This window comes from Malaclemys terrapin, chromosome 5 (genome assembly GCF_027887155.1).
Source record: "Malaclemys terrapin pileata isolate rMalTer1 chromosome 5, rMalTer1.hap1, whole genome shotgun sequence".
Classification (NCBI taxonomy): Eukaryota; Metazoa; Chordata; order Testudines; family Emydidae; genus Malaclemys; species Malaclemys terrapin.
This window is the reverse complement of record NC_071509.1, coordinates 22,740,378-22,752,392: the sequence shown is the minus strand read 5'-3', so window position 1 is coordinate 22,752,392 and position 12,015 is coordinate 22,740,378. Positions and strand designations below refer to the sequence as shown.

Sequence of the window (12,015 nt, the reverse complement as noted above, 5' to 3'; positions counted from 1 at the left end):
ATGCCCTTTCTTGCTGTCCTCTTTCTCCCATGCTTTCTTTGCTGGTCATTCTTATCACTTGTCTATCCAACCTCAAAAGTGTGCTCTCCAGCCTCTCTATCATTAAGAATTCCAAGTTCATCTTCCCCCTAATATCTTCCATGAGCACTCTATCTATCCTCTGGTCGCCTGCCATTCTCCTCAGTATATTATTTTCTATTAGCTGTATCTTCTTTTCTTCCATCGCTATAACACCCATTTCCAAACCATTGATCAGACAGGAACCAACTTGAATTTTTTCTTTTAGTTTTTTACTTAATTGCCAGTTCCACAGTACTTCTACCAGCTAAATGCTAACAACAATGAAGTAAAAATAATTTGTGATTCTTGGACTATTGTTATTCTGTCCACCACTATCCCTCCCCCAGTTCTTACCACATAGCCGCCTGTCCCACAGTGTCCCGGGCCTATAAAATGTTCACTAATGAATTTTTATGCAGTGCCGTAGGACAAATACACCCTCACTGTTTTGATACATCAAACAATCAAACAGATTTCTCACTGCAGCTGCCTAAAGCCAGCACTGCAGCCTTTGTTACACTTAGACCCAGATTTTTAAAGGTATTTAGATGTTGTGGCACTCAGCATTGCGTTGCTGATTTAGGAGCTTAAATTTCATTTTCAAAAGTACTGACACAAAATAAATGAAGCCCCACTCTCTGCCACTGGCTACATGCTCTGCAGAAGAGCCCTAATCAGCAACTGGCATCAATATAAAGGACCATTCATATGGGTCCTGGGAAACTGTTGCTCGGGCTATCGCCAGAAAAGGTGTTTTCAGGTTGTTCTGCACTGGTTAGTGTGCTTGTGCATACTGCCCTCTACTAAATGAAATGGCAGCTCTGCTAAACAAATATGTTATAAGCACCCATACCAATGGCTAGTCTACAGTGGCTATAAAGCCTAATGCTGCTTCAGCTGCCTTCCTCAGTTACCCAGCACCTACTACACATTAAATGGCGTAATAGTATTCCACAGTGGTGTCTATGCCACTGGGATAAGAATGCCACTTGCTTTACTGAACTGTCAACACATTTCCTGCAATACTTGCAGGGGGTGCACTTGAGAAGTCACTCATGCAAGTGACCAGCTGACCAAGGGATGGTCATCCTCCAACCTTGATTATTTGCTGATAGCTGATGGTGTTTAAGCATGAGGTGGCAGAGGGCTTTAGCAGCCCTGCATAGATCCATGCACGACTGGGCCCAAAGTAAGAAAGCCTGACCCTCCTTCGCTTTACACCTTGTGTAGTCTTTGACATTTGTGCAAACACATTGCTGTTCTCATTTGGTACCATTTTACAGTCACTTGGCACTCACTTTCCACAGCTGTCAATGATCCCACAAGGTGCAAATGGAAAGAGAATCCCTCCCTAAAACTAACAACACTCTGACAGCTGTATTTCGAGGATTACCCTAACTGGCCACGAGGTGTCACTGTTGCATTTAAGGAGTAGCTAATTATAACGTAGCGCTGAATGAAATTATTCCTCAGTAACTACTGAGGCCAGACAAATCCCTCACTGCTTCAACAGGAAACTGTGTACTTCATAGCATGAAATGGCAACATGAAGAATCCTATGGCTTAGATTCAACACACTGAACTCTTTTGCAAGCAACGCATGGCTATACCAGTGCATGCCATGGACATGGAGACGCTTCTCCGTCTATTTTGTCACAGTTATTTTTAGGAAAAGTCACGGACAGGTCATGGGCAATAAACAAAAATTCACAGGAACCCGTGACCTGTCTGTGACTTTTCCTAAAAATAACCAGGAGGGAGGGCTGATGGGGAAAGAATTACAGTTGGAGCCCCATGGAGGGGGGACTGACAGCTCGAACCACACTGCCATGCGGGAAGGGGGGACACTGCCTCAGCCCCAGCCCAAACCACAGGGCACAGGCGAACAGAACCGGCCCCTGCTGAAGCCGAAGGGCGGGGGGGCACAGCCCCAGCTCCAGTCCTGGCGAGAGCCACGGACAGCTAAAACCAAAGAAGTCACGGAGGTCCGGAAAAGTCATGTGACTTCTGTGACTAAATCGTATCCTTAATTATCTTACAAGAGTCAATTGAAAGTTGTTTTCTACTTTGTCTTTCAACAAGTGGTGAACACTAGGATTTTGCAGTTGAGTCCCAACTTGTCCAGGGAAAATTTTGAAAGCAATATGTTACATTTTCATTAAAATGTGATCACTATTATGGCCCTTAATCTTGTTGCAATCTGAATTTTAGTTCAAATCACATCTTATTATTATTTATTTGTGTTATTGTAGCACCTAGGAGCCCAAGTCATGGGCCAGTCATCCGTTGTGCTACTTGCTGTATAAACACAGAACAAAAAGATAGTCCATATCAGTCTTTTCTTCATGTTGTGTTGTTTTTTTCCAAAAATGGTAATTGCCTCTGGGGTCTGGGTGGCTAGGAATTGTGAGTCTGACTTTCAATTTTGTTGAACAATTTTTCTGGTCTTGGAGGGAGGGAAGATCCCTGTATTTTGGGGTCCAAACTCCATGCTTGTTACATGGGACAAACAACCACCACCCCATCCCCTAATGGGAGATCTGGGAATCATACACAGTTTTCTTCCCCACCACCCTGCTATCTGCAGGTGTTTCTATGTCAAGGGTCATGCTGGCCCCAAATTCTAAACAGAATGTTCACTCAAGTGATTTTTCTTTCTACTCTTCAGGTAGCACCGGAGACAAAAGCAGTTATGAAGTGGATGAGGGCTATACCATTTGTATTATCTGCCAGTCTCCATGGAGGTGAATTAGTTGTTACCTATCCTTATGACTTCTCAAGGCATCCACTGGAAGAGAAAATGTACTCCCCTACTCCTGATGAGCAGGTAATACTTCTTTCAGATGGCTACATAAACTAGTATAGCTTCAGATATGGAACTACTTGGGACCAATCCTTTTAACTCTGAGCTGATGTGGATTTTTTGAATGCCTGACTTGCAACAATATCTCTAAATATGCCATGAAGGGGTGAATGTAATTCTGCAAGCATTATACTCTAGGGGTGGGAATTGCAAAAGTACTTAGTGTTTGTCTAACATCACTTTCAGGCCTGGTTACACTTAAAATTTAGGTAAACCTATTCACATTGCCCGGGTGTGGAAAATTCATTCCCCTGAGTGCCAGAGTTAAGGCGACCTAACCTCTGGTCTAGATGTGGTTTGATCGATGGAAGAATTCTTTCACTGATCTAGCTACCGCTGCGTGGGGAGGTGAATTACCTACATTGAAGGAAAAACCCCTTCCATCGATATAGGATGTGTCTATATTACGGTGCTACAGCACCAGAGCTGCCGCTGTAGCTTCAGGCCCCATAGTGTAAACATGGCCCCAGTGAAATCAATGGGAGTTTGCGCATTGGCTTCTAAGGGGCTAGAGATGTGCTAATGCTGAGTGCTCCTATTGTCAGACTAAGGGGGAATAAAGAATAAGACTTGTAAAGTTAAACTATTTATAGAGCTACTCATAGGAAAGTTTACTTCCTGTAGCCAAAAAAACAATAAATGTAACATTTCAGTGACAACACATGAGGGCCTGACTGTCCACTGTCCTGCACCTTCTAGAGTCACTTACATATTTACAGTTCTGCTGTGGTAGCATTTTACACCCACTTTGCATTGGTGTAAATAATTCCACCAAGTGTAGGGGAACAGAGAATCTGTCCCTTAATATTTAAGGAATTAAGGGCCCAATCTAACTCCCACTGGCTTCACAAGGAGCAGGTCCTGAACATACAGTTCTAATCTTCATTTAAACCAAAGGAAATAAAGGATGCCAGAAGGGGGCAATATTGTAATAGTTATTACAGGTTAAGATGAATTAGTGAATATTTGTCTTTCCAGTCCCTGGTTTGTATTATTCTTCATTTTGAGAGCTTTAAATATGCTGCACAATTTTCAGCCCCCTTCTCTACTTCTTTCTGATTTCCTAAAACTAGTCATTGACACAAGTAATGAGAAGTTTGTGCTTTTATGTCAGAAATGCCTGGAAGTCTTAAAAAAAACCACTTTCTTTAGCAAACCAATGCTGCAAATAAACAAAGAAACCACTTTTCCTTAGTGTGATGTACAGATCCTTGTGTTGAGGAGTGCAGGACTGGGCTGATTCCTTATGCAGGCTGGGCACCAGAGATCTGCAGTTAGGAAACTAGTATTAAGTGTCTTGATTTGAGCTGCATAAAGTCTGTTGTTTGGATACTCAGTGATATACTTAGCAGGGGAAGCCACACAAAGTAGGGATGCTGAACAGTGAGAAGCACATAGCATGTCATAAATAGGTTTACTGAATGGTAACGCAAACTACAAGACGTTATGAAGAAGAGGGGGAAATCCATTCTTTATCTGGTAAGGAGCAGGTGGTTTATAGCCAGTGAACTTAGGGGATTTTATTGGCTTTTTCTCTATGTTAAATCACTGATCTATGGTACAGGTTTCTAACTTAGCACCCAGCTGGATGTTCTGCGAATCACTTTCAATCAAAGGTGAGCATAGCTAGCCTCAGGCCTGGTCTACACTAGGCGTTTATGTCGAAGTTAGCGCCGTTACATCGAATTAACCCTGCACCCGTCCACACCGCGAAGGTATTTAGTTCGACATAGAGGTCTCTTTAATTCGACTTCTGTACTCCTCCCCGACGAGGGGAGTAGCGCTAAATTCGACATGGCCATGTCGAATTAGGCTAGGTGTGGATGGAAATCGACGCTAATAGCTCCGGGAGCTATCCCACAGTGCACCACTCTGTTGACGCTCTGGACAGCAGTACGAGCTCGGATGCTCTGAACTGCCACACAGGAAAAGTCCCGGGAAAATTTGAATTTGAATTCCTTTTCCTGTCTGGCCAGTTTGAATCTCATTTCCTGTCTGGACATCGTGGCGAGCTCAGCAGCACTGGCAACGATGCAGAGCTCTCCAGCAGTGATGGCCGTGCAATCTCAGAATAGAAAGAGGGCCCCAGCATGGACTGATCGGGAAGTCTTGGATCTCATCGCTGTGTGGGGCGATGAGTCCGTGCTTTCCGAGCTGCGATCCAAAAGACGGAATGCAAAGATCTACGAGAAGATCTCTAAAGACATGGCAGAGAGAGGATACAGCCGGGATGTAACCCAGTGCCGCGTGAAAATCAAGGAGCTGAGACAAGGCTACCAGAAGACCAAAGAGGCAAACGGACGCTCCGGATCCCATCCCCAGACATCCCGTTTCTACGAGGCACTGCATTCCATCCTCGGTGCGGCCGCCACCACTACCCCACCAGTGACCGTGGACTCTGAGGATGGGATAGTGTCCACGGCTGGATCCTCGGACATGTTAGCGGACGGGGAAGATGAGGAAGGAGATGAGGAGGACGAGGCAGTCGACAGCGCTCACAACGCTGATTTCCCCGACAGCCAGGATCTCTTCATCACCCTTACAGAGATCCCCTACCAACCCTCCCCAGCCGTTACCCCGGACACAGAATCTGGGGAAGGATCAGCCAGTAAGTGTTGTAAAAATCTAAACATTTATTTGTAACAGAACAGGAATATTAACAATTTAAAAAATGGGTTTCTCATGATTAGTTTGATTAGCTTAATGGTTCAGTCATGGGCAGTGCAACTATTGAAAAAAAATCTAGCAATGTCCGGTTTTGCATGATTGTCCTGCCCAAGCCGCTCTACTGGTTAGTCACTGCTACAGCAGCTACAGTAAAATGCGGTCTATATGTCCGGGGATGGAGCAGAAATCCTCCTGTGACATCTCGAGGAAGCTCTCCTGGAGGTAATTGGAAATCCGCTGCATTAGGTTCTTGGGGAGAGCGGCCTTATTGGGTCCTCCGTAGTAGGACACGTTGCCACGCCACGAGACTATCAAGTACTCTGGAATCATTGCTCTGCACAGCATGGCGGCATACGGCCCTGGTCTTTGCAGGCTTTCCCGGAGCATTCTCTCTTTCTCGCTGTCAGAGATCCTCATGAGGGTGATGTCGCTCATGATGACCTGCTTTGAATGAGGTAGGGGAATGTTAGTGTTGGGACTGCTTTGCCGTTCCTTTACAGAACTGTAACCGCTGGTTTGCAGCCACGCGGTGGAGGCGGGAGAGGGGCAGCCGAAAGGGATCGTTCCCGGGGACAGCCGCGAGGGTGTGGGACAGGAGCAGACTTCCTGCTTGCCGAATTGCTGGCAGCAGGGACCGACATTGATTTCAATGTGAAATGAGGCCGTTGCTAATATTAAAGTTTTAAGCTGCCACAAGTCTACGGCTTACCATGTCTGCCTGCAACAGAAATTCCGTTCTCCTGAGAGGCTTCTCAAATGTGCTGTAGAAGACCCCAGGCACTGAATGCGAAGGCCGAGAATTCGACCTTGTGCTGAGTGCGCATGTGATAGGTGCTGTGCATGGTCTTGTTAACAGAGAAAGACTATGTTCTTTGTTCACAACTACATTTATCTTTCTGAGGAATTCACTCCCTTTTTCCCATTCCCACAGCCCCATCTGCGACTGTCTCACAACCTAGCCTGTCATCACACTCCCAGAGGCTAGCGCGGATTAGGCATAAGAAGAAGAGGACACGGGAGGACATGTTCTCGGAGCTTATAGCCTGCTCCAGAGCCCAGGCAGCACAGCAGACCCAGTGGCGGGAGAACTTGACCCGAATGCACCAAGCCAACATGGATCGGGAGGAGAGGTGGCGTCAGGAAGACCAGCAGGCGACTCAAACCCTGCTTGGACTAATGAGGGAGCAAACGGACACGCTCCGGCGCCTTGTGGATGTTCTGCAGGAACGGAGGCAGGAGGACAGAGCCCCGCTGCAGTCCATCTCTAACCGCCCTCCCCCGCCACCAAGTCCCATACTCCCCTCACCCAAAGTGCACAGAAGGAGAGGCGGCAGAGTCCCTGCTAACTCTCACTCCACCCCTGCAGAGAGCTCGAGCAGCAGAAGGCTCTCATTCCCCAAAATTTGACAAGTTCTTTCCTTCCCGCCTGACACAAGCCCCCGTCCAAGTTTCACTTTCCCAGTTCCATGTTTGGTTGATAATAAAAAATACGTTTCTGTTAACTACTGTTTCCATCATGTTCTTTTGGAGGAGGGGGGGATAGGGGGTTGGTAATTCGACAGGACAGTCACCTTTGGCAGGGTATATAGTCGGGGGCAGGCACAGCAGCAGGGCACATACATAGTGCAGTGATGCAGTGACTAGTTACCCTGGTTAGTCTGGGAGGTTGTTTTCATGTTATGTGGTGGGGGGTGGGTTGCTCTGTGACTTTGTGGCAGGGGAGGGCAGTTACAGATCTTAAGCGGCGGTCCTTAGGCAGGATCACAGAGCCACACAGCAGGGGATCTGTAACCGTCCTCCCCCTGCCACAAAGTCACATAGACCCCCCCATACACACAGTCCCTATCAGGAGGGGTGACAGGCTCCGTTGAAACAACCATCCCACCGCAGCGGAGCCTGTCAATCCTTGAGTTTAGAAGCTGCATTCGCGCCACTACAGTACACCCGCTCCGCACCACAGTCTGCGTCCCAGTTTTAAAAAATTCCCGCGAATACAGTATTAAAGAAAACGGTGTGCTTTAACAAAGTAGAACTATTTTTATTTTGAAACGTGTGTTGGAAGTGGGGTGAAGGGGGTATGTAACTGGATAGGATAGTCAACATTAACTGGGCAAAGAAACGGGGGCAGGTTTAGCTTCTCAATACACAAACTTTAAAGTCACAGGTTACCCTGCTCACTCAGGAACTTTGCTTTCAAAGCCTTCCGGATGCACAGCGCTTCCCGCTGGTCTCTTCTAATCGCCCGGCTGTCTGGCTGTGAGTAATCAGCAGCCAGGCTATTTTCCTCAACCTCCCACCCCGCCATAAAGGTCTCCCCCTTGCTCTCACAGAGATTGTGGAGCACACAGCAAGCTGCAATAACAATGGGGATATTGGTTTCGCTGAGATCACAGCGAGTCAGTAAGCTTCTCCATCTCCCCTTGAGACGGCCAAAAGCACACTCCACCACCATTCTGCACTTGCTCAGCCGGTAGTTGAAGAGTTCTTTTTCAGTGTCCAGGGCGCCAGTATAGGGCTTCATGAGCCAGGGCATTAGCGGGTAGGCTGGGTCCCCGAGGATGACTATAGGCATCTCCACATCCCCAAGAGTTATTTTGTGGTCCGGGAAGTAAATACCTTGCTGCAGCCGTCTAAACAGACCAGAGTTCCTGAAAACACGAGCGTCATGAACCTTGCCCGGCCATCCCACGTAGATGTTGGTAAAACGTCCCCTGTGGTCCACCAGTGCTTGCAGCACCATGGAAAAGTAGCCCTTTCTGTTAATGTACTGGCTGGCCTGGTGTTCCGGTGCCAGGATAGGGATGTGAGTTCCATCTATGGCCCCACCGCAGTTTGGGAATCCCATCGCTGCGAAGCCATCTATGATCGCCTCCACGTTTCCCAGGGTGACTACCTTTGGCAGCAGTACATCAACGATTGCCTTGGCTACTTGCATCACAACAACCCCCACGGTAGATTTGCCCACCCCAAACTGGTTCGCGACTGACCGGTAGCTGTCTGGCGTTGCAAGCTTCCACAGGGCTATGGCCACTCGCTTCTGGACAGTCAGGGCTGCTCGCATCCGGGTGTCATTGCGCTTCAGGGCAGGGGACAGCAACTCACAAAGTTCCAGGAAAGTTCCCTTCCGCATGCGAAAGTTTCGCAGCCACTGGGATTCATCCCAGACCTGCAGCACTATGCGGTCCCACCACTCAGTGCTTGTTTCCCGTGCCCAGAATCTCCTTTCGACGGCATCAACATGACCCATTGCCACCGTGATGTTCTCGGCGCTGGGTCCCCTGCTTTCTGAGAGGTCTGTGCTACTCTCAGACTTCAGGCCATCACCGCGTTGACGTAGCCTCCTCGCCTGACTTTTCTGCATCTGCCTCAGGGAAAGGTGTATGATAAGTTGCGAGGCGTTGAGAGCGGCCACAACTGCAGTGATGGTTGCAGCAGGCTCCATGCTCGCAGTGCTGTGGCGTCCGCGCTGTCACTGACTAGAAAAGTGCGCGAACTGATTTCCCGCCGGCGCTTTCAGGGAGGGAGGGCGGGAGTGATGGACGGATGACGACAGTTACCCAAAAGCACCCTGGACACCTTTTTTTTACCCAGAAGGCATTTGCGGCTCCACCCAGAATTCCAATGGGCAGCGGGGACTCCGGGAACTGTGGGATAGCTGACCACAGTGCACCACTTCCAATGTCGACGCTTTCCCCGTTAGTGTGGACTCACAAAGTCGAATTACTGTCCTTAGTGTGGACACACACGTTCGACTTTGCAATATCGATTCCAAAAATTCGATTTAAGTAAAATCGAACTACTCTCGTAGTGTAGACAAGGCCTCAGAAAAGTCACTGGAGAACAGAAATGAGCTGAGGTTTTAGTGACTGGAATTGTAAAATCACAGCTCAGATGTTTAGTCCTCTGCCTTGCTTTTTTTGTCAGTGAGGGACTGCTTTGTGGAGTAAGGTACCATTACACGTGAACGATGATGTCACAGCCCTTTACAAATGGTCAGGTGCTGAATGCCTCCTGCATAGGAACTGTTTTTTTTCAAATTCCAGTGACATCATGGGCCTGTGAGGGTATGTCTACACAGCAGCTAGACATCCATGGCTGGCCTGTGCCAGCAGACTCGGGTTTGGGCTGTGGGGCTGTTTCGCTGCTGTGTAGGTATCTGGACTTGAGTTGAAATCTAGGCTCCAGACCCTGCGAGGTGGGAGGGTTCCAGAGCTTGGACTCCAGCCTGCGCCCGGAAGCCTACAGAGTATTGAAACAGCCCCACAGCCTGAGCCCTGTGAGTCCAAGTCAGCTGGCACCAGCAGCCGTGGGTTTTCCCTTGCTGTGCAGACATACCCTGAACCCTTTGCAGGCTCAGGTCTAGGTCAAGATTACCCTAGTATCCCCCTTTTGCTACCAGCTTCCAAAGGAGCAGCATCAGGCCCCTATTGACCAATACTTGCTGTAGTGAAATATTTAACATCCCCCAAAAATAAACAGTAACCTGTGACTTGATGTTTTTGAGCCTCCTTTTCCTCACATAACAGCTGTCCAGCTAAGAGATTCCACAGACTGCACCGGAGATATTCCTGACTCCTGACTCACACTCGGGTGGCGGAGAGGAGAATCAGGCCCCTTTCTGTGTGAGGGACTCTGCACCTGGAGTCTCATTTAAATCTGGGGCACCAAAGCAGTGTTTGCTAGATCCACCATTGCTACAAGGACTGGAAAAGTTACCAGGTTAAAAGAGATGGGGGGCAGGAGAGTACATGTTGATCTCCCTCTGATTAAAATAATTTTGTAAAGCCAATTTGAGAGCAATGTTAGCAGTATCCCTTTAAACATCAGAGTTATAAAACCGCACCTGTTAAGTGACCTGCATTTAACTAATCTCCTCTGCTGCTGCTGTTGTCTGGGGACTTGCGTCCTGAAATATTGTTGCTCTGTTTTAGCTGCTGTTCTGTTAGCTGTAACCTCTGTTCTGACTGCTGACCCGGTGGAAATCACCTGGGCAAGGAGGAAGAGGGCAAATTTGCATCCTTGGTTGCAGCAAAAAGTAAAGTACCATAGCACTGCTGAAGCTAAACTTGAAGGCTCAGATTCTCCAGCCTGTTGAGTTGTTTTTGGGCTCAGTCAATGTGGCAAAGTGTACTTACATAGGCAGTGATATTCCTCCCATGTGAATATATTCTCTGGTGGCATTTTGGCCCCTATGTTACGCCTTCCTGGTTCCATTGGTGTTGGGGATGTGGGACACTGCTTTATTTGGTTTATCCCTAGCTGCCAGATTAGCTCATTACTCCTGAGGGCATTCAGCACCAAAAAATTAAAAATTCTGCACCAAAAAAAATGGGTATTTTGCACACAATATTTTAAAATTCTGCAAATTTTATTTGTCAAATAAATGTGGAGGTTACAGCATGGCAGTGGGGAGCACAGGCTACTTGTGCACAGAGGTGGGAGATCACTGTGCAGCTTCCAACTGGGACACAGACTCAGCAGTGAGGCTGCACCCAACCCTGACACAGCACAAGGACCCAGCCTGCCCCAGAAACACCCCAGGGCCCTGCCCCTCCGTGCCAGGTGCACCAGGTGAGGGGCAGGCAGACTCAGCAAGGCAGGATCCAGGTGTGGAGGGGCTTAGTGTGGGGGGATCCAGGTGTGGGTTGAGAGGGTTCTGTGTGGGGCAATCTGGGTGTGGGTGGCTCAGTGGGGGATCCGGGTGCGGGGGGATCTGGATGCACAGGGGCTTGTTGGGGGGTTCTGGGTGCAATGGTAATGGAACTCTGCAGGGGGTCCAGGTGAAGGTGGTTGGGACTCAGCAGGAGGGGGTCTGAGTGGGGGGGGGGATAGAGCTCAGCACGCAGGTCTGGGGGGGTTCAGTGGGGAGTCCAGATGCAGGGGGACTGTGGCTCAGTTGGGTGGGGATCCAAGTGCAGTTGGTTGGGGCTTGGTGGGGTGGGGAGCCGGGTGCGGGTGGCTTGTCGGGGTGGTCCAGGTGCAGGGGGAGTGGGGCTCATTGGGGGGTTCTGAGTGTGGGTGGGGAGAGAGGCTTGGTGGGAGGGTCTGGGTATGAAGGAATCAGGATGTACGGGGGTTGGGCAGATGGGGAGCAGCTCCCCGTACATAGATCCCTTCCTTTGCAGCTGAGGAGTGACGGGTGCAGGAAGCGGGGCATCGTGGGGAAGTTTGTAGAGCTTCCTGCAACTGGGGGAAAAATCTGGGGGTGGGTCTGACCAGGCCCTGGATGCCGTGCAGGAGAAGAGAAAGTCCCATCCTCTCCAGTCTAGCCGGGACCAGCATCTGAGCCCAGCGCAGAGTAGGAGCCACCCGCAAGGCAGCCACCAGCCACTAGCAAGGCAGTGTAGACAAGCCCTTAGGCACTTCTAAAAAATTTACCCTAAATCTCCCATTGACATCGATAGGAGCAGGATTGAGCCCATAAC

General features: G+C 48.9%; 1 protein-coding gene across 1 annotated transcript in view; it reads left to right on the top strand.

The window, feature by feature from the left end:
- CPZ (carboxypeptidase Z) overlaps window positions 1–12,015 on the top strand; it is a 62,428-nt gene that overhangs the window by 37,800 nt on the left and 12,613 nt on the right. The window contains exon 7 of the mRNA XM_054028851.1: window positions 2,729–2,887. Within this exon, the coding sequence (XP_053884826.1) occupies window positions 2,729–2,887 (159 nt within the window). The remainder of the gene's footprint in view (window positions 1–2,728; window positions 2,888–12,015) is intronic.